Raw genomic sequence first — 19501 nt, 5'->3', positions numbered from 1 at the left:
TTCTTTAAAACCCACACCGTAGTTGACATTTTATGGTTACATTACACTTAACCAGCATTAAAACGTCGAAGACTCTTATGGCTTTTACTCGACGATGTAATTAGAGTGCGGTTAATTGGTTTCCATTTGCAATTTGTCTTTTACCAAAGGTTGATTAATATAATGATTAATACACAATAATGATATATATCTTTGGTGTGAAGTTATGCCCATTTTGTCTTTTTTGCTAAAACATCAGTTATCATTCAAAAGACGCCCCACGAATATTGCGTGTACATATGGAAAGTAAATACAATATAAGTAATGCGAAGCATTACAATTAAAATTTAACCCAAATCACTGAGCATATATACAAATAGTTCGCTGTTATTAATCTTGCTTAGCGAAAACCTCAGCATGATATATGGATATCAGGTCAACGGGAGTTGAGCTTGATGTTTGATACCAACGCGTTCTAACCGTTGCCAACTCTCACTCGTAATCTTCCTTGTTTTTATTTTATTGACATTGACATGCTAATGCATCAGTGAGCGAGGGAGCGATTGAACTTGATATGCTAATGCATCAGTGAGCAAGGTAGCGAAGGCTTATTATGCAATCATAGTTTTGTTTTTGAAGATTAATCATTTGAAATTGAAAAACAATATATAGAATTAGAACGTTTATGCGTAATTTGGAATGTTTCTTTTGTTTTAGTTTTAATTTTGTTACAACGTGTTGATCAGATAATTTAAGTATCAAATGCGATAATAAATTCAATAACCGTGGAGGTCGAGTGTTAAAGACATTTGTTCCAACCCAAATGGGAAAAACATTTTTCCTGGATTTTATCATTCCTCAACTTCATCATTGTTTTAATTTATAAGTTAGCTCCATAGTTCCGATGGTTTATTTTAGCAATTTCATGCATTTATATACCCTTCAAAAATGGCAAAATCTGCGAATAAGTCCCTTTTATCCATAAAATCATTTTTAAAGTTGACTTCACGTACCGAATTTTAGCAATCAGCGGAAAGCACTGAGGGTTAAAACCGATTGATGGCTAACCTAACTTTACATTAAGCCAATAAATAATTTTAAAAAAACACATTTCAAAATCAATGTTCTCTTTTTATTATCTATTTAAAAAAATATCAAATCATTTGGATCAGATAAACATATTGACATTATATCAGGATCATACGAAAACCTTGAGCGATGATTCTTAGTGTTATGTTATGTTATCAGTCTTGATGATTTGTTGTTGATTGAATCTTAAATATGCTGCATTTCACATTATAAAGGCTTCGATCGTATTTATGACTGAAAATATTCACTGTCAAAATAGCTGAAGAGAGTTCTTAAGAATTTGGTTGTGTGTAACCCTGAAATGTAATGTGGCATTATAGGCTGGTGTTTTTGTGACAGCAGTTACGACGCGCGAAGAATTTTGAGTGAATCGTTTGGTTACAGAATGACGTCTAAAATTATTAAATGAGCGCAGATATCGCAGAGGGTTCGTTCTCTATGGAAGCGTCTTTGCCAGATGAGGACGACCGCATCACTGAGCGGACTTCGTGGAGTGTAATTTTGCCAGTATAACCTGATACTATTTTTCATGGCATATTGTCATAGGAAATTGGAAAATGCATCCCTTAAAATTTTCTTTACTGCTTGAATTTGAAATAAAATGTTAAACAATTTATTTTACGCTGCTGTTTGGCCCATTTTATATTTACAAATTACAAGCTTGCATCATTATTGTGGGTATTCTATAATATCAAGTAATTGTTTGTCTGGAATTATCTTACAAACCTGATGTAGTAACAACGCGGTGGTGTAGTGGATGAGGTGTCCGCCTAGCGATCGGGAGTTCGTGGGTTCGAACCCCACTCGGGTGCGTTCTCATTAACTCCTCCATAGACACCTAGTACTGGTTCTTCCCAGGAAACGGACTCGATAATGTCCCTCTGCCTATAATGCTCGAAAGAGCGGTTGGCAGTATACAAAGATAAACATATAGTATGATTAACACTAGAGTATACTACAATGTCAGTCAGTGATTGGTTACTTACACTGAAAGATTAAGGAAACACTCTTCTAGTCATGTTACGCAACTATATATAACAAACTACACTGCCAGGGTTATACAACAATTTATAAACCTACGCAGGGGCATAGCTGGGCAGATTTTCAGTGTACGCAAATGGCATGCTAGGGGGGTATGGCATGCTCCCCCGTAATTTTTTTTATCTCTACGAAGCCTTACGTGCATTCTAGAGAGGTTTTAGACTATATTATAGTTCAAAATATGGCATGATAAACTCGGATATGATGCCAAATATCTTCGATTTGAAAATCGGTGATTATCCTTCTAGATTTTATTCCAGCATTATGTCGGGGTATGTCATTTAATGGATGTCTAAATAAAACCATGATATGGTATGGTATACAATAGGACATAACACTTTTGGATGAAAGTAACTAAAGCTTAATTTGTATTGTTAAAACACAAATAAAAGAGACATAATAAAGCAAAATATCCATCTTTTAGATAGCAACTATGTCTATCATATTTACTCGATAACTCTAGTCACTTACATCTCGTCTTGTATTCTCTACCTATAGCAAAATACTTTTGAAAAAAAAAACAAAACACGTAAACTTTATACATTCTAATTAATGCAATCCTGTATAACATGCATTACATAACACACGAAATAAAAGAGCCAAACGGCGCTCCTTTTGTCTGGAAAATACGTCAACGACCTCTTCCAGATCGATCTCTCGCTCTCGGTGTATATTCAACAGGGCAAGACCGAACATGCGCTCCGTTCCCATGGGGCTACGGAGGTATGTCTTCACCCGTCTCATTGTAGAAAAAGACCTCTCCGCTGTTTCTGTCGATACTGGCATTCAGAGCAGAACGAGAAGACATCTTCGAACATTGGGGTAGGAGTTTTCCGTTGCGAGGGTAAGCGCCGACTCGAGGGTTTTGAATGGCTAGGTAGATAAAATCTGCCACTTTGCCTTCCCCCTTCTACACTGCCTGGCAAATGTTACATCGTCAACCTCAAGGTCCGGCTGGAACTCGGTGAAAATCTCTTGAACAAGATCGTCTGTTAATTCGCTCACCTTCAATATAAAATCAAAGCGCTGTAGGCGCTGAAGGCCTGGAGCTAGATTTAGTGTCCTTCGGAAGAAGTATTATCCAAATTTCTCTCTTTGTCCGAATGAATACGGATTGACCCCTAGCGATTGAGTGCAGAAGCTCAGAGACTGTAAGAAAAGACAATATGTGTGTATATACTACACAGACGGTGAAGGACTTGGGATACTGGTGGCGAGATTCAACCAGTGCGCTTTGCAGTGAGTGTATACAGCTCTCGCGACGACGGCTTGGATGCGAGCCTGGACCCCCTTCTGTTTCCCGGACATGTTGGACGCACCATCATAACCTTGACCGCGCATTTTCTGAATTTTTACTCCAAGAGCTTGAAGGTTCTCAAGGAAGGCATTAGTCAGAGCTTTTCCCGTGGTAGACATGAACTCGGCAAACCCAAAGAACTCCTCCCGGAGAAATGCTTTCTCTGCATCAAAAAAATCGAAGGCAGAAAGTCATTTGCTCCATAGTGGCAGCATCAGTGGCATCCTCCGCCATAAATTAGAAGCAGAACCACTGTAATGGATGAACGACTGTGCTTGATGTTGGCTGGTCTGATTTTCCGTCGAAAAGATCTCTGTACAGGGCGACATCAAATAAGCAGCCATTCTTAAAATCGCACGCTTCGAAAGCCATCCATTCGGGTACATAGTAGAAAACAACGATAAAGCGCAGACGATAATAATGTTAAACAAAGTCACCAACAAAAGAAACGTGACCTCGAAAATGGAAGCTAAATCAAGCGTATTCTATTAAGTCGAAAAAACAAACATACTTTAAGACAGATTAAGTGTATTCGATATGAAAACAATTTCGCATAGAAAATATGCCTAGCCCGGGTTAGGCATCACATTTTATTGCATTTTTCGATCAATTTAATTTTGTATTTTTTCCAAACAGCGTATGCACGTGCATATGCCCAGCTACGCCCCTGCTCTGGATATATATTATATATATATTATGCTGCTGACAACCAATAAATGTTAAGTAATGATTAATGTGTTCCTTTCATGAGAAGGTATTTCCTTGCGCCACATTTTGAAGCATTATTTTCCACAGTCGCACTCAAGTGTGAAGTGAAACCTTTCGGTGTTGAAAAGTTAAACAAGGTTAGGAGTATACGCTTGACATGTTTTAAAGCAGCCACTGGTCTAGCCTACTGCAAAAGCATATGCATGATGCTTAAAAGTTTAAGGTTTTCTCTTCATATTTCATGAAAAAAGCACTGATTTGTAATATGTCAGCGGTTATTGAATTGTCTTCAGTTTAGATTTTAAAGTGTTTATGTTACAATTGATTTTACAGGGATATAATGTATTGTCTTTTAAACAGAAACGACCCAAGTTATCTACAGAGACTCTGACATATCCACCATCACAGACTACGGCACAGAAGAACACAAGTCAAAATTCCATTTTACAGTCATTATCAGATGTTACCAGAGATTTACAGTTAGATTCAGGTGCAGTGATTTTTTCACATTTTTGGGGATGGGGCCAGGTTCATTTGGATTGGGAAAGATCATGGCATTTTGACCAAAATTGGGAAATTAGTGTTGTTGTTTTTTTGCAAATAAATGCTTCAAAAATGAAAATTAAAGTGTTTTAAATATTATATACAATGAGGTGTAACTTGTAGTCTTTAGAAAATAAAAGTGTTTTAAATATTATATACAATGAGGTGTAACTTGTAGTCTTTAGAAAATAAAAGTGTTTTAAATATTATATACAATGAGGTGTAACTTGTAGTCTTTAGAAAATAAAAGTGTTTTAAATATTATATACAATGAGGTGTTACTTGTAGTCTTTAGAAAATAAAAGTGTTTTAAATATTATATACAATGAGGTGTAACTTGTAGTCTTTAGAAATTAAAAGTGTTTTAAATATTATGTACAATGAGGTGTAACTTGTAGTCTTTAGAAAATAAAAGTGTTTTAACTATTATATACAATGAGGTGTAACTTGTAGTCTTTAGAAAATAAAAGTATTTTTAATATTATATACAATGAGGTGTAACTTGTAGTCTTTAGAAAATAAAAGTGTTTTAAATATTATATACAATGAGGTGTAACTTGTAGTCTTTAGAAAATAAAAGTGTTTTAAATATTATATACAATGAGGTGTAACTTGTAGTCTTTAGAAAATAAAAGTGTTTTAAATATTATATACAATGAGGTGTAACTTGTAGTCTTTAGAAAATAAACGTGTTTTAAATAGTATATACAATGAGGTGTAACTTGTAGTCTTTAGAAAATAAAAGTGTTTTAAATATTATATACAATGAGGTGTAACTTGTAGTCTTTAGAAAATAAAAGTGTTTTAAATATTATATACAATGAGGTGTAACTTGTAGTCTTTAGAAAATAAAAGTGTTTTAAATATTATATACAATGAGGTGTAACTTGTAGTCTTTAGAAAATAAAAGTGTTTTAAATATTATATACAATGAGGTGTAACTTGTAGTCTTTAGAAAATAAAAGTGTTTTAAATATTATATACAATGAGGTGTAACTTGTAGTCTTTAGAAAATAAAAGTGTTTTAAATATTATATACAATGAGGTGTAACTTGTAGTCTTTAGAAAATAAAAGTGTTTTAAATATTATATACAATGAGGTGTAACTTGTAGTCTTTAGAAAATAAAAGTGGTTTAATTATTATATACAATGAGGTGTTACTTGTAGTCTTTAGAAAATAAAAGTGTTTTAAATATTATATACAATGAGGTGTAACTTGTAGTCTTTAGAAAATAAAAGTGTTTTAAATATTATATACAATGAGGTGTAACTTGTAGTCTTTAGAAAATAAAAGTTTTTTAAATATTATATACAATGAGGTGTTACTTGTAGTCTTTAGAAAATAAAAGTGTTTTAAATATTATATACAATGAGGTGTAACTTGTAGTCTTTAGAAAATGAACGTGTTTTAAATATTATATACAATGAGGTGTAACTTGTAGTCTTTAGAAAATAAAAGTTTTTTAAATATTATATACAATGAGGTGTAACTTGTAGTCTTTAGAAAATAAAAGTGTTTTAAATATTATATACAATGAGGTGTAACTTGTAGTCTTTAGAAAATAAAAGTGTTTTAAATATTATATACAATGAGGTGTAACTTGTAGTCTTTAGAAAATAAAAGTGTTTTAAATATTATATACAATGAGGTGTAACTTGTAGTCTTTAGAAAATTAAAGTGTTTTAAATATTATATACAATGAGGTGTAACTTGTAGTCTTTAGAAAATAAAAGTATTTTAAATATTATGTACAATGAGGTGTTACTTGTAGTCTTTAGAAAATAAACGTGTTTTAAATATTATATACAATGAGGTGTAACTTGTAGTCTTTAGAAAATAAAAGTGTTTTAAATATTATGTACAATGAGGTGTAACTTGTAGTCTTTAGAAAATAAAAGTATTTTAAATATTATATACAATGAGGTGTTACTTGTAGTCTTTAGAAAATAAAAGTGTTTTAAATATTATATACAATGAGGTGTAACTTGTAGTCTTTAGAAAATAAACGTGTTTTAAATATTATATACAATGAGGTGTAACTTGTAGTCTTTAGAAAATAAACGTTTTTTAAATATTATATACAATGAGGTGTAACTTGTAGTCTTTAGAAAATAAAAGTATTTTAAATATTATATACAATGAGGTGTAACTTGTAGTCTTAAGAGCTGGATGGGAGATGAAGAAAATGTTGAGATCCAAAAAAAATATTTTTTTCTTTGAAACCTTCAATTGGGAATTTGTAGGTACCATGAGCGAAAAATATATACTTTTTTCCGTTGTGAATGGGGCCGGATACCGACCCCGATTTGGAAAATAAAAGTAAGTATGTGTGAAAATAAGTAAATCAAGAAATATAAAAAAACATTAGATTATTGTTGGTATCATACCAAATTTTTAGCAAATCAATCATTTTTCTTTCAAAAGTTGATATTATGAATGTATGTAACAAAAATGAAAGACAGAAATTTAGAACCTATGCTGAGGCCTTTAAAAAGTCACTCGACCACTTGAATATTGTAGTAAAGTTGAAGTTCAGTCCAGTAAAATTTGTCAAAGACAATGAACGCTTTTATCGGTTTCAGAAACAAAGTTTAATGCTAAAACTGCCACACTTATCGAAATTGTAATCCAATTGCTGAAAAAAACTGTGCAAAAAGAGAAACTGTGCTTACGTTTTGACAATTGTCATGGCATCACAGGGCAATCTGAAATAATTGTTCAGTTGTGATGACAGTTCAAGTTAAACAAATGTGTCTGGTTTGTTTGTATCAGAAATAATGCTTTGTAGATATCATAATCAACAAAAAGAAAGGCATACAAATATTAACTGCAGAGCCAACGGATTTGTCATGCAAGGCGAGTGGCTTTGTAAAGTTTTTTGAAAGCCTGTCTAGGGCCTTGGCTGCTTATAAGCCTTCGGATGATTATACCTATTTTATGTCTTAATTGCTTTTGACTCCTTAACATAGATCTCTGAGCAAACCTTAATTCTTTACAAATGCAGGCTACAGCAGTCATAGCTCCAGTGCCATGTGCTACTTGCAAGACTACAGTCAAACTGAAACGGGGCTGGTAGAGAGATCTCATACAGGAGTCATTGAGGGGTCACAAGACATGGGCTCTCTACCCGGGACCAGTGATGGGGACAGTGGCTGCCTACAGGGGGACCTAGACCTGTATGATCTTTTGTATCACTTCCGTGGGTATCACATACAATTCATCCATGCATGCCATATGTTTCAATTAGTCCTTATCGTATTTTAATGTTTGACTCATATTTATTTTGTTTAGTCATTTAATATTTTGTAATAATTTTTTAGAGCAGTTTTTCCGGCACCAGTTTGATGAGGAACTCCAGTTGATGCACGAGAGAATGTGTGGAATACTGGCCTCACAAGAGACCCATGTACGCCGTATAGTTCACATGGCGCTATCTGGCCAGATAGACACACAGGCAGGTTTCCTGTATTCAGTGTCTTTGTGTTTTTTTGTTCAAATTCCAGGCTTTTGTAGGGACCCATTCCAAAATGGAAAAAATATCATTTTTTCCCAGTTATAGGTTTAAAAATTATCTCATTATTTAGTTCATCTACCATCAAGCTTTATAAGTTAAAGCTTAATAAATATAATATTGAAAACACTTTTCTCAATTAAAAGTATTTGTTAGCCTAAAAAACAACACTCAACACTGGAATATGTCTCTTTCAATATCATGGTCTTTCATTTCAGCCATGTGTACCAAAGACTTGTTTTATTTATTCAGTAATGGGCGAGTTAATACCACACTAGTACCCAATTTAAATATACCCACCTTCTCGGGTGTGAGGCAGCGCATATTGGTACACTTGATCACGTGTCCAAGTAAGTCCTTGAGGCTGGACAGGTTTGTGTTCACAGCCACCTTGTTCTCCCACTCAAACTCGGCCCACATCTGCCTGAACTGTGAGTCCGTACATGTGTTCGGTACGATGTAGTCCATGATGTCAATGTGGATGTCGTTCAGTACCACCACGTTGCGGTCGCTGGCTGGTCCTGTCACGTCATATACTGTGTAGGCAAGTGAGAACAAAGATATTATATGGTTTATAAATGTAGCTTTTGAAGCACATCAAGGCTAATTGTATTTCTGTTGCAATAGCAAGTGAGAACATCCCATTATATATGAGCTGGGCTCAGAAAAAACTGCTTTATGCATCTGTATAAAGTGCTGTCATGCCCAGACAAGCCTGTGCAGTCTGCACAGGCTAATCAGAGACAACATCTGCTGCTCTTATAGAATATTTGGTTTAAAGGTCTTTTTAAAATGAAAATCCACTCTAGGTGGAGTGCCTTCCCTAATTAGCGGGAGCAGACTGCACAGGCTAATCTGGGACGACACTTTACGCACGTACATTGTTCCCAGAGCGAGGCTTCCATAATGGTTAAGAAATGTGGCATTAAATAATGTTGAAGCACAAAAAGACTTCTATTGCAACAGCATGTTGAAATGCTACTTCAAAAAGTAATAATTACATTCCAACTGATGTTTTCAACATTCATGTAATAACAATCAGCATAACAAAGATATTGTAAGAAAGCAAGAACTTCTTCATTTGACAGAACTGAGGATATTTTAAAAAGCTATTGTGAGTTATGTTTTGTGTTTCAAAATCTTAATGCACTTTATTTAATTGAAGCTATATTATCAGGATTAATGTGAACAGTCACTAGTTTTGTTTAAAACAGATGTTGTGATACTTTAAAAAGTAAGCGTGCTTTTGGAGATAAAACATAGTCAATTAGCAAGGGCTGTTTGTAAAACATGCATGCCCCCCATATGGGCTCTCCGTTGTAGTGATAGCCATTGTGTGAATATGTTTTTTGTCACTGTGACCTTGACCTTTGACCTAGTGACCTGCAAATCTATAGGGGTCATCTGCCAGTCATGATCAATGTACCAATGAAGTTTCATGATCCTAGCCATAAGCGTTCTTGAGTTATCATCCAGAAACCATTTAACTATTTCGGGTCACCATGACCTTGACCTTTGACCTAGTGACCTCAAAATCAATAGGGGTCATCTGCAAGTCATGATCAATCTACCTATCAAGTTTCATGATCCTTGGAATAAGCGTTCTTCAGTTATCATCCGGAAACCATTTTACTATTTCGAGTCACCGTGAACTTGACCTTTGACCTAGTGACCTCAAAATGGATAGGAGTCATCTGCGAGTCATGATCAATGTACCTATGAAGTTTCATGATCCTAGATATAAGCGTTCTTGAGTTATCATCCGCAAACCATTTTACTATTTCGGGTCACCATGACCTTGGCCTTTTACCTTGTGACCGCAAAATCAATAGGGGTCATCTGCGAGTCATGATCAATGCTCCTATGAAGTTTTATGATCGTAGCCATTAGCGTTCTTGAGTTATCATCCGGAAACCATTTTACTATTTCAGGTCACCGTGACCTTGACCTTTGATATAGTGACCTGAAAATCAATAGGGGTCAACTGCGAGTCATGATCTATCTACCTATCAAGTTTCATGATCCTAGGCATAAGCGTTCTTGAGTTATCATCCGAAAACCATTTCACTATTTCGGGTCACCGTGACCTTGACCTTTGACCTTGTGACCTGAAAATTATTAGGGGTCATCTGCGAGACATGATCAATGTATCTATGAAGTTCCATGATCCTAGGCATAAGCGTTTTTGAATTATCATCCGGAAACCATTTTACTATTTCGGGTAATCGTGACCTTGACCTTTGACCTAGTGACCTTAAAATCAATAGGGGTCATCTTCCAGCCATTATCAATCTACATACGAAGTTTCATGAACCTAGGCATAAGCGTTATTGAGTAATATCCGGAAACCATTTTACTATTTCGGGTCACCGTGACCTTGACCTTTGACCTAGTGATCTGAAAATCAATAGGGTTCATCTGCGAGTCATGATCAATCTTTCTACGAAGTTTCATGATCCTTGGCCTAAGCGTTCTTGAGTTATCATCCGGAAACCATTTTACTATTTTGGGTCACTGTGACCTTGACCGTTGATATAGTGACCTGAAAATCAATAGGGGTTATCTGCGAGTCATGATCAATCTACCTATCAAGTTTCATGATCCTAGGCCTAAGCGTTCTTGAGTTATCATCCGGAAACCATTTTACTATTTCGGGTCATCGTGACCCTAACCTTCGACCTAGTGACCTCTAAATCAACAGGGGCCATCTGCGAGTCATGCTCAATGTACCTATGAAGTTGCATGATCCTAGGCCCAAGTGTTCTTGAGTTAATCCGGAAACCAACCTGGTGGACGGATCAACAGACCGACAGACCGACATGAGCAAAGCAATATACCCCCTCTTCTTCGAAGAGGGGCATAATAAACTTAAAACACTACTAGTAACTAAGTGTTCCTAGAACTAACAGAGCGAAGATACATACCAATATTTCCAAAGATGATGCCACTCTCAGTAGAGGCGACTTTCACATTGGCCTTGATGTTACAGAAGTCGTGAGGGGCCATTGTCTGGGGCTGGGGTTTCTCCACTAGCTTCAGGTCACCTGGGAAATAAGCGGCCAGGGGTCAATACACGAATTCCATCAAATATATGTTAAAGGTTATTTGCTAAGGGGCATAATTTTATTGAAATGTGTGATTCAATGTGTAATATTGGGATACAAACTAGAGAACAATTATCTACTACCTTAGGCTAGATGGCACTTTACCGGTACTTAGTTGTTTACCACTATCGACAAAGCGGGGGTTTGGGGGCGATAGCCCCCGATACTAAGGAAATATATAGGATAACAAGGATTATTAGGTGTTGCGTTAGGTGTTGCAGGTTAGGGTTAAGGTACGCTTTTCCGTTCTTTTTTAATAACCTGTAAAGTGCAATTGCCCCCTACTTTACATTCTACAGTCAAATCTGTACATACAATTGGTGAAAACTGTGGGAAGTGATGGCAATAAAGAATTCTTAACTTCATTTGCACCAATGCTTTGTTTAATGGCTACTTATAAAGTGTTCTGTTTCATTCATCATGTAAGACTATATATTTTTTAACTTTGGGATTGCATATAGGTAAACATTGTGTAAGATCTTCCTTGCAAATGATATATTGGAAGCAAGTTCTTTTTTACTTGTACAACTTTGTCCACCACCAGGCCTGGTTGCTCAAAACTAACGGCCAGTTAAGCAAACAGCCATTCATTTTTGAATCAAGTTACTCATGTGACCTAATTATTAACCCTATGATATTTTTGTTTATTTTAAACAAATTAGTTTGCTCCAATAATTTGAATATTTTTGACAATAAAATTGCTTTTAAAATAAATTTGATTTGTGTCTAAAATTTCTGATCTCTTAACTGGCCTTAAAGTTTTGAGCAAGTAGGTCGTGACACAAATCCTACCGAGTGTCGCCAGTTCCAGAGTGAGGTTCTGCAGTGTGTCCGAGGTCTGGTTGACAATCAGTACGTGCATCACGATGTCAAACTGGTTGCACGTAGGCCTCCGCATAGACCGGGTCTGAGAACCCAGTCAGCTGCGTCACCTGCAGGGACATAGGGTGGAGAGGGTATTGTACATGCATAACAAAGTCTTAGAACAAGTTCTGATATAGCTCTCCAATATTAACATTGCATTGATCTTTATGCATGAATAGTTTAAATTTCTGTTATGGTATTATTATTACGCGATGGTATTCTGTCAATCTGGTTATAGCGCATTCCTGTCTAGCCAACACACATACTCAATCGCTTCCAAATCACGTGCAGAGATGGTACCTGGAAATCCCACTCTATTTGCCAGAAGATAGGTAATTATATACCATTACATCACATATCCCGTTTTTGAATCACCAATCTGTACAATTAAATTCTATTTATTGCTAAGTGATGAAATATAGAAAATGCAATTGCAATAATTTTCTTAATTACCTGACTAGGGACTACTTTTTAAAAATTGTAATTTGATTTAACTTACATAATAGTAAGTCATCACAATAGATAGATACTAGAAGATACTGTAAATAGCAGACTATTTAATGAGAAAATTTAAAGGTCACAAATGCAAATTATATTTCAATGAAAATATATGATTTTTGTTTAAATAGCCTCTTAAATCAACACTGATTTGCCGTCCTAAATGAATTTCTCACTTTACTGAGAACAGTATTTCATCTGTATACCCCAGGGTAAATCAAATATCCTCTAGATACTTATTGTTAACGAAATGTGTTTTATTAAAAATGTGTAAAGATATTGCTTCTCTCATCAAGTGCTTCTGTATAATGTATTGAAAATTATTGTTATTACAGATATAGTACATCTTTACGGCTAGCTAATCATCCGTGACATGAAGCTGGAATGTTGTTCAGTACTTGAATAAGTATGGGACGATAATACAATTATTTTTGCGGGTGGTCATCGAGCTGTTTTGTTGTGTTTTTTTCCATTAGTACCAAACCTATATTGACAAAAATAACTACAAAACATATAATAGCATTTTTAAACGGATGGTCGTCTGTTAAGTCAGTAAAACATAAGATTCATAATTTTGAGACAGCTTCATATCATCATATAACATTTATTTGAAGCTCACGTATTATTGTTTATGCGTTACAATAAAATAATAAAGAATTGCATAGCATTTTTCTGCATTTCATCGATGTATGAACTGTCGGGAAAATTACGCCTAATGTGCATAAACGCCGACGGCGATGTTTGTACCACAATTTAATGAAATAACTTAAAATGGACACTCCATCATGAGTCAAATGAAGCATCAAATAGACTATAAATGATTAATTTCAGTATGCATGTTTTAAACATGAATGACTAATTTCTTCTATATATTATGAAACATACGTGTATTCAAATGTATTATAGTATGTATCATATTATGTGATAAGTTATCACGATATGGAATTAAGTATATTCCCCAAATTTGAAAAAGAAGTGGTTGTTTCTTAAATTTAATATATGATCGATTTGCTATTCTGTCCATTAATTAAGACAACCCTTCTTTTTTTAGATATTTAGAAAAGCACACCAGCCGAACAGTTAACTGTTCAGCATAATGTTCTTCTGATTTAAAATATATAAATAAATCACATGAAGAAATGAGACGCTAGTTATTAATTTCTGATTTATTATTGTATTACACAGCGAAACATAGTTACAACAATGTTAAGTTTTTTTTTTTATTCAATCCAAGACATATAATGTATATATGTATACGATCATACAACAAAGTGATTATACAAATCAATAATGTTCAGACATGTTATACAAGATATGCTTATATATATATATACATTTTTTTGTTTTCTTAAGGTTAAAATAACTAAAGAAAAAGACGGGGTTAATATGTTTTTTTTTGGTTGTTTGTGAGAGGTGTTCTTTTTTAAAGAGAAAATAAAAAAACAACAGAAGAATAGTTATGAAGAATGATGAGTTGTATAAAGTGGGAAGAAAGCAAACTGGGCGTGTGTGTTTTGTTATATATTCACAATGATCTTATAAGATTGAAAAAATATACAAAATATTTGAGAAAGATAAACTAACATTAAAGTGAAATGTATATAAGTGGACAAACATTATGAGAATTTAATCCGATTCCATTTTTGTTCAAAGATTTGTAATGTGTCTTTACTGAGGGCTATTTCTTTCTCAATCTGGATTTTTAGTTTAAGACTATGGATAAAACAATTAAAATTTGGTATTTGTTTTCTGTACTTCATGTTTAAGATAAAATATTTCATCAATATAAAAATAAAATTCACAATATTATTACAGTCTATTGATTTCAATGAGTAAATTCCGAAACTAACATTTAAGAAAGATATTTTAACTTTTAGTTGCTGTTGTTCAAGAAAAGATACTAATTGATTCCAAATAGGCTGGATGTGTTTGCACTCCCAAAAAAGATGTTCTATAGTTTCGATGTTTTCACTGCAGAAGTCACACAGATTTGCGTTAGATAATTTGCATTTAAAGAGATATTTATTTGTAGCTATAATTCTATGGATGTATTTATATTGAAAATTTCTCAGTGTGCTTTCAATAGTTGCTTTATATGGCATGGTATATATGTGTTTCCAATTAAGTTCATGTTCTCCGAAAAAGGCTTGCCATTTATTTTGGGTTTTGGAGTTTTCTGTAGGGTTTTTAATTTGTAGTGTGTAAAATATTTTGTTCGTTTTGTTTTTTCTTTCAAGTATGTTTTCTACGAATGTTGTTTGAGTACATGGTGTATTATTTGTATTGATTTCAGATTTAATATGTATGGGTATGCTTTTGATTAATGTGTAGTACTTCAGAAAATTGCTTGCAGGTATTCCGTATATATAACATATATTCTTGAAAGAATAGAAGTCCTTTATTCTGTAATCGTACAATTGGTCGACATATTTAATGTTTTGTTCAAACCAATGTTTATAGAAAAAAGTCTTATTGTTTGTAGTTATGTCTTTATTATTCCATAAAATAGTTTTACTGCTGGTTTGGGTTTCTAGATTATGAGTAACATCACTCCATGCTGCTAGAATATCAGAAAGAAATATGTTTTCGTTTGCAATTTCATGTAAGGTAGTATTGCTGATGTTACATTCGAAAAGTAAAGAGTCACCGTATCTTTTTAAGAAAATTCTGGTAGAATAATTTCCATTTACTCGTATTGGTATTATCTAGGTATCTAGATTGCATTCAAAAATGAGTCAATGTTCGTTAACTGGATACCTCCATTTTCTACTGATTGAATTAACTGAGTTCGTTTTATTTTATCAGGTTTACCGTCCCATATGAAATTAAATATTTCTGATTTTATATCGTTAATAACATCATTTGGTGGATTTGGGAGAACTGTTAATACATTAATTAATTTAGGAAGTTCAAACGTTTTCAATACTGTGTTTTTTCCGATTAGTGTAAGTTTACGGTGATGCCATGATTTTAAGCAGTTTTTTAAATTCTGTATTTTAGGTAGTATGTTTTTTAGAAACGTATCCTTTTCATTATTTGTGAAAGTAATTCCTAACGTTGTGGCTTCATCAGATGTCCAATTAAATTTCATTTCTTTTTTATATTGGACATTACTTTGTTTTAATTTACCTACTCGTAGCACAGTGCACTTACTTTTGTTTAGTTTAAGACCCGATGTCATTCCGTAAAGGGTTAGCGACTCTATTAGGTTATGGAAAGAATCGTAATTGTAATTTAAAAAATAAGTTGCATCGTCAGCAAAAAGGGACTGTTTGATTTCTTCGTCAGGTTCAAGTGATATGCCTTTTATGTGTTTATTTGATTGGATGTGATGGGATAGATATAAATAGCGATGATGAGAGTGGACATCCTTGTCGAACCCCTCGTTCGATGTTAAAACTGTTTGAAAAGAAGCCATTGTTAATGATTATACTGTTAATATCTGTATAGAATAGTTTGACCCATTGAATGAGATTTTCACCAAAGCTCATATTTTCTAAGCAAGAGAACATAAATGAATGATCAAGCGAATCGAATGCCTTTTCAAAGTCTGCAAAGAAAATTAGACCAGGACTATTTGAATTGTTGAAATAGTTTATGCATTCTTGGATAAGACGAACGTTTTCACCAATGTAACGTCCTTTTATAAAACCAGATTGAGATTTTGAAATAATTGATGGTAATATTTTTTTATTCTGTTTGCTATACTTTTAGTTGCAATTTTATAATCATTGTTTAGTAAACTAATTGGGCGCCAGTTCGATAAGGATTCTAAGTTTTTTCCAGGTTTTGGAATGAGTGATATTATACCTTGTTTTTTGAAGCGTAGTTAGGTTTTCATTATTATATGAATAGTTTAGTGAATTAATTAAATGTGTTTTGATATCATTCCAGAATATTTTGTAACACTCAATAGTGATGCCATCAGATCCTTGACTTTTGTTATTTTGCATTTCTTTTAGTGCTAATCCACATTCATATTCATTTAGTAATCCGTCACACAATAGTTTTTCTTCTTGATTTAAAGCGTGATATGTATTTTTAAAAAGGGTGTTATTTTGAACATTTTTTCGTTTATAGAGGGTTTGAAAAATAAACGTAGTTCTTCTAGTATTTGAGTTCTGTTTGTTATATCATTGCCATTGACTACTAATTTGTGTACAGTTTTTTGTTCACTTCTACGTTTTTTAATGTTTGCGAAGTATTTTGTATTTTTTTCGTTGTGTTCAACATGCTGTGCACGCGCTCTTAGTATTATTCCATTAAGATGTGTATGATAGATTCTTTCCAATATTTGTTTTTTTTTGATGTTATTTCATTTTCAATGGTTTTGGTATCGTTTGTGTTTGTTTCATGTAATTGCTTTTCAAGTGTTTCAATGGTTTTGATAGTTTCAGTTTCAAGTTTGTGTGTTTCTTTTTGTTTAAATGATGTGTATTTAGTTGTTGTGTTACGTATATTTCCTTTAATAACTTACCATAAGGTGTTTGGGTTCGCATCTTTATTATGTTGAACTGTATTTAATATTTCTTGTTTTATTTGCGTTTGATACTGTGTATCTAATAAGATGCTGTTATTATATTGAAGTATCCTGGGCCTCTTTCAGGTTGAATTTTGTGTAGTTTAAGTTCAACTAGAGAGTGGTCAGTCATAAATCCTGGTTTTATGCTACATGTGTCAATAATGTTGCAAAGTGACTCAGATACTAAAAAATAGTCCAGTCTACAGAAAATTGTTGGTTTTGTGTTTGAGTGCCAGGTGAATTTGCTTTCGTTTGGATATACTGTACGCCAGATGTCTATCAAATTGTAGTTTTCAATTCTGTTATTTAAAATGTTTCTATTTTTAGGATGAGTAAAAAGGTTTCCCTTCTTTTTATCTAATAATGGGTTAAGAACAGTATTGAAATCACCACCGACTATGATGTTTTTATCTTGTTTATTAATAATAAAGGATTGTAATGTTTCGTAAAAAGTGGAATCATCTGTATTAGGGCCGTAAATGTTGATAAATGTTAATTGTGTTTCGTGTATTTTAATATCTATACTTGCTAGTCTGCCAATTATTATTTCGTTAAAGCTATAGACTGTAATTCCTATATTATTTTTTATCAGAAAGGCAATGCATTGTTTATTAGTATTTTGTCCACTGAGATATATGTCTCCGTCCCATTCATCTTTTAAGATTTGTGCTAAAGTATGTGTCAAGTGACTTACTTGTAATAGGCATATACATTTTTTTTTCGTCCATTTGAAAATTTTTATGCGTTTGTCTTTATTATTTAGCCCTTTTACATTCAATGTACATATTTTAATCATTTAAAGGAGGGTGATGTAAATGATGATGTGTGTGTGTTTGTCCAGTTAGTTTCAAATTTAAAACATCTCCAGTTAGTTTCTATTGTAAGATAAGATATGTCTCTACATACAAACAAAATATGGAAACAAAAATAAGTAGAAAAAAAGTTATGTTTACACCCCGAAAAGCAACAGGTACACATGATAAAAGGACTGTTTACAATGACAGAAAGGAAGAAAGGGTTCCGCAAAAAAAATTGTGTAACAAACACTATCATTAAACAAATGAACACATGTTTAAGTGAAAGAAAAACAGCACACAGAACAACGCAAACACAAAAAACACTGGCATGCAAAAACAACAACAATGTTTGCGTGGCCTTCGCGTATTTAAACTGTACGTGTTCTTGTTTCCTATGCCGTAATCTCAAATAATAAATATGTTTAGTGTGTACGCCTGCTCGTTGATATAATGTGATTGTTAATAAGTATATGCGCTAGTTCGTGCATGTGTGTGTGTGTGTGTGTGTGTGTGTGTGTGTGTGTGTGTGTGTGTGTGTGTGTGTGTGTGTGTGTGTGTGTGTGTGTGTGTGTGTGTGTGTGTGTGTGTGTGTGTGTGTGTGTGTGTGTGTGTGTGTGTGTGTGTGTGTGTGTGTGTGTGTGTGTGTGTGTGTGTGTGTGTGTGTGTACATTCATGCGCGCGTGTTTGTGTGTGTGTACGTTCATGCGTGCGAGCGTGTGTGTGTGTGTTGTGTGTGTGTGTGTGTGTGTGTGTGTGTGTGTGTGTGTGTGTGTGTGTGTGTGTGTGTGTGTGTGTGTGTGTGTGTGTGTGTGTGTGTGTGTGTGTGTGTGTGTGTGTGTGTGTGTGTGTGTGTGTGGTGTGTGTGTGTGTGTGTGTGTGTGTGTGTGTGTGTGTGTGTGTGTGTGTGTGTGTGTGTGTGTGTGTGTGTGTGTGTGTGTGTGTGTGTGTGTGTGTGTGTGTGTGTGTGTGTGTGTGTGTGTGTGTGTGTGTGTGTGTGTGTGTGTGAATTCCCCGGTTGGTTTTAGGCGAAAATCTCTAATCTACGTGAATGAAATACCAAACTGTCAATTTAAATTAGAAATCCAACGCCTTCCCCGATTAGCGGGTTTGTGGCATGCACAAAATATACACAAATCTTCACCATATTACAATCGAGTGTGTATCCAGGCTTATAACAGTTCCCCGGTTGCGCTGTTTAAAAATCATACACTCGGTATTTATATCATTTAGTGAAAGTCAGTTGGAAAAATGGAGTTTCGAGCGAACAAACGCATTAAACTAAGGTAAGTTTTTTAATTATGTTTATAATTTTTAATTACAATTAAAAAGCGTTTATATGTAAACGTTACAGTAATACTGGAAGACGAATTCTAAAGATCGATTTATATAAATATCATTTGATTACAAAGCTTGTTTTACGGTACATATTTCAAGAATATATTTTATAAATATACGTTAAACAAAGTAGAGCTCTAGGCAGTTTTGAGCTCGACTATATATATACAGTGGAGCTATCCTACTCACCCCGGCGTCGGCGTTAGCATGA

General features: G+C 34.0%; 2 protein-coding genes across 2 annotated transcripts; one reads left to right on the top strand and one right to left on the bottom strand.

Moving 5' to 3' along the window:
• The first annotated feature begins 1400 nt into the window (after nt 1–1400).
• LOC127852377 (uncharacterized) lies at nt 1401–8172 on the top strand. The gene is made up of 5 exons (XM_052386336.1): nt 1401–1563; nt 2791–2832; nt 4475–4604; nt 7664–7835; nt 8163–8172. Exons 1-5 carry the CDS (start codon nt 1474–1476, stop codon nt 8170–8172), a joined length of 444 nt encoding a protein of 147 aa, XP_052242296.1. The 5' UTR covers nt 1401–1473.
• A 137-nt stretch (nt 8173–8309) lies between these two features.
• Nucleotides 8310–12172, bottom strand: LOC127852376 (coatomer subunit beta-like). Its single transcript, XM_052386334.1, has 4 exons — nt 12067–12172; nt 11095–11214; nt 8471–8706; nt 8310–8327 (listed from the first exon to the last, which is right to left on the bottom strand). Exons 1-4 carry the CDS (start codon nt 12170–12172, stop codon nt 8310–8312), a joined length of 480 nt encoding a protein of 159 aa, XP_052242294.1.
• Between the last annotated feature and the right edge of the window lie 7329 nt (nt 12173–19501).

This window comes from Dreissena polymorpha, chromosome 12 (assembly GCF_020536995.1).
Source record: "Dreissena polymorpha isolate Duluth1 chromosome 12, UMN_Dpol_1.0, whole genome shotgun sequence".
NCBI classification, from domain to species: Eukaryota; Metazoa; Mollusca; class Bivalvia; order Myida; family Dreissenidae; genus Dreissena; species Dreissena polymorpha.
The sequence above is the reverse complement of the archived record's forward strand: the minus strand, read 5'-3'. Positions and strand labels throughout refer to the sequence as shown.

Bases quoted from the DNA above. Each gene is read 5' to 3' on its own strand.
- LOC127852377 (XM_052386336.1), top strand. From the start codon at position 1,474: ATGAGCGCAGATATCGCAGAGGGTTCGTTCTCTATGGAAGCGTCTTTG. The intron at 2,833-4,474 runs GTATGTCTTCAC...TCTTTTAAACAG, and splicing joins GTTCCCATGGGGCTACGGAG to AAACGACCCAAGTTATCTAC. The intron at 4,605-7,663 runs GTGCAGTGATTT...TTACAAATGCAG, and splicing joins AGATTTACAGTTAGATTCAG to GCTACAGCAGTCATAGCTCC.
- LOC127852376 (XM_052386334.1), bottom strand. From the start codon at position 12,172: ATGCGGAGGCCTACGTGCAACCAGTTTGACATCGTGATGCACGTACTG. The intron at 11,215-12,066 runs GTAGGATTTGTG...CTTATTTCCCAG, and splicing joins TCTGGAACTGGCGACACTCG to GTGACCTGAAGCTAGTGGAG. The intron at 8,707-11,094 runs GTATGTATCTTC...TTGCCTACACAG, and splicing joins CATCATCTTTGGAAATATTG to TATATGACGTGACAGGACCA.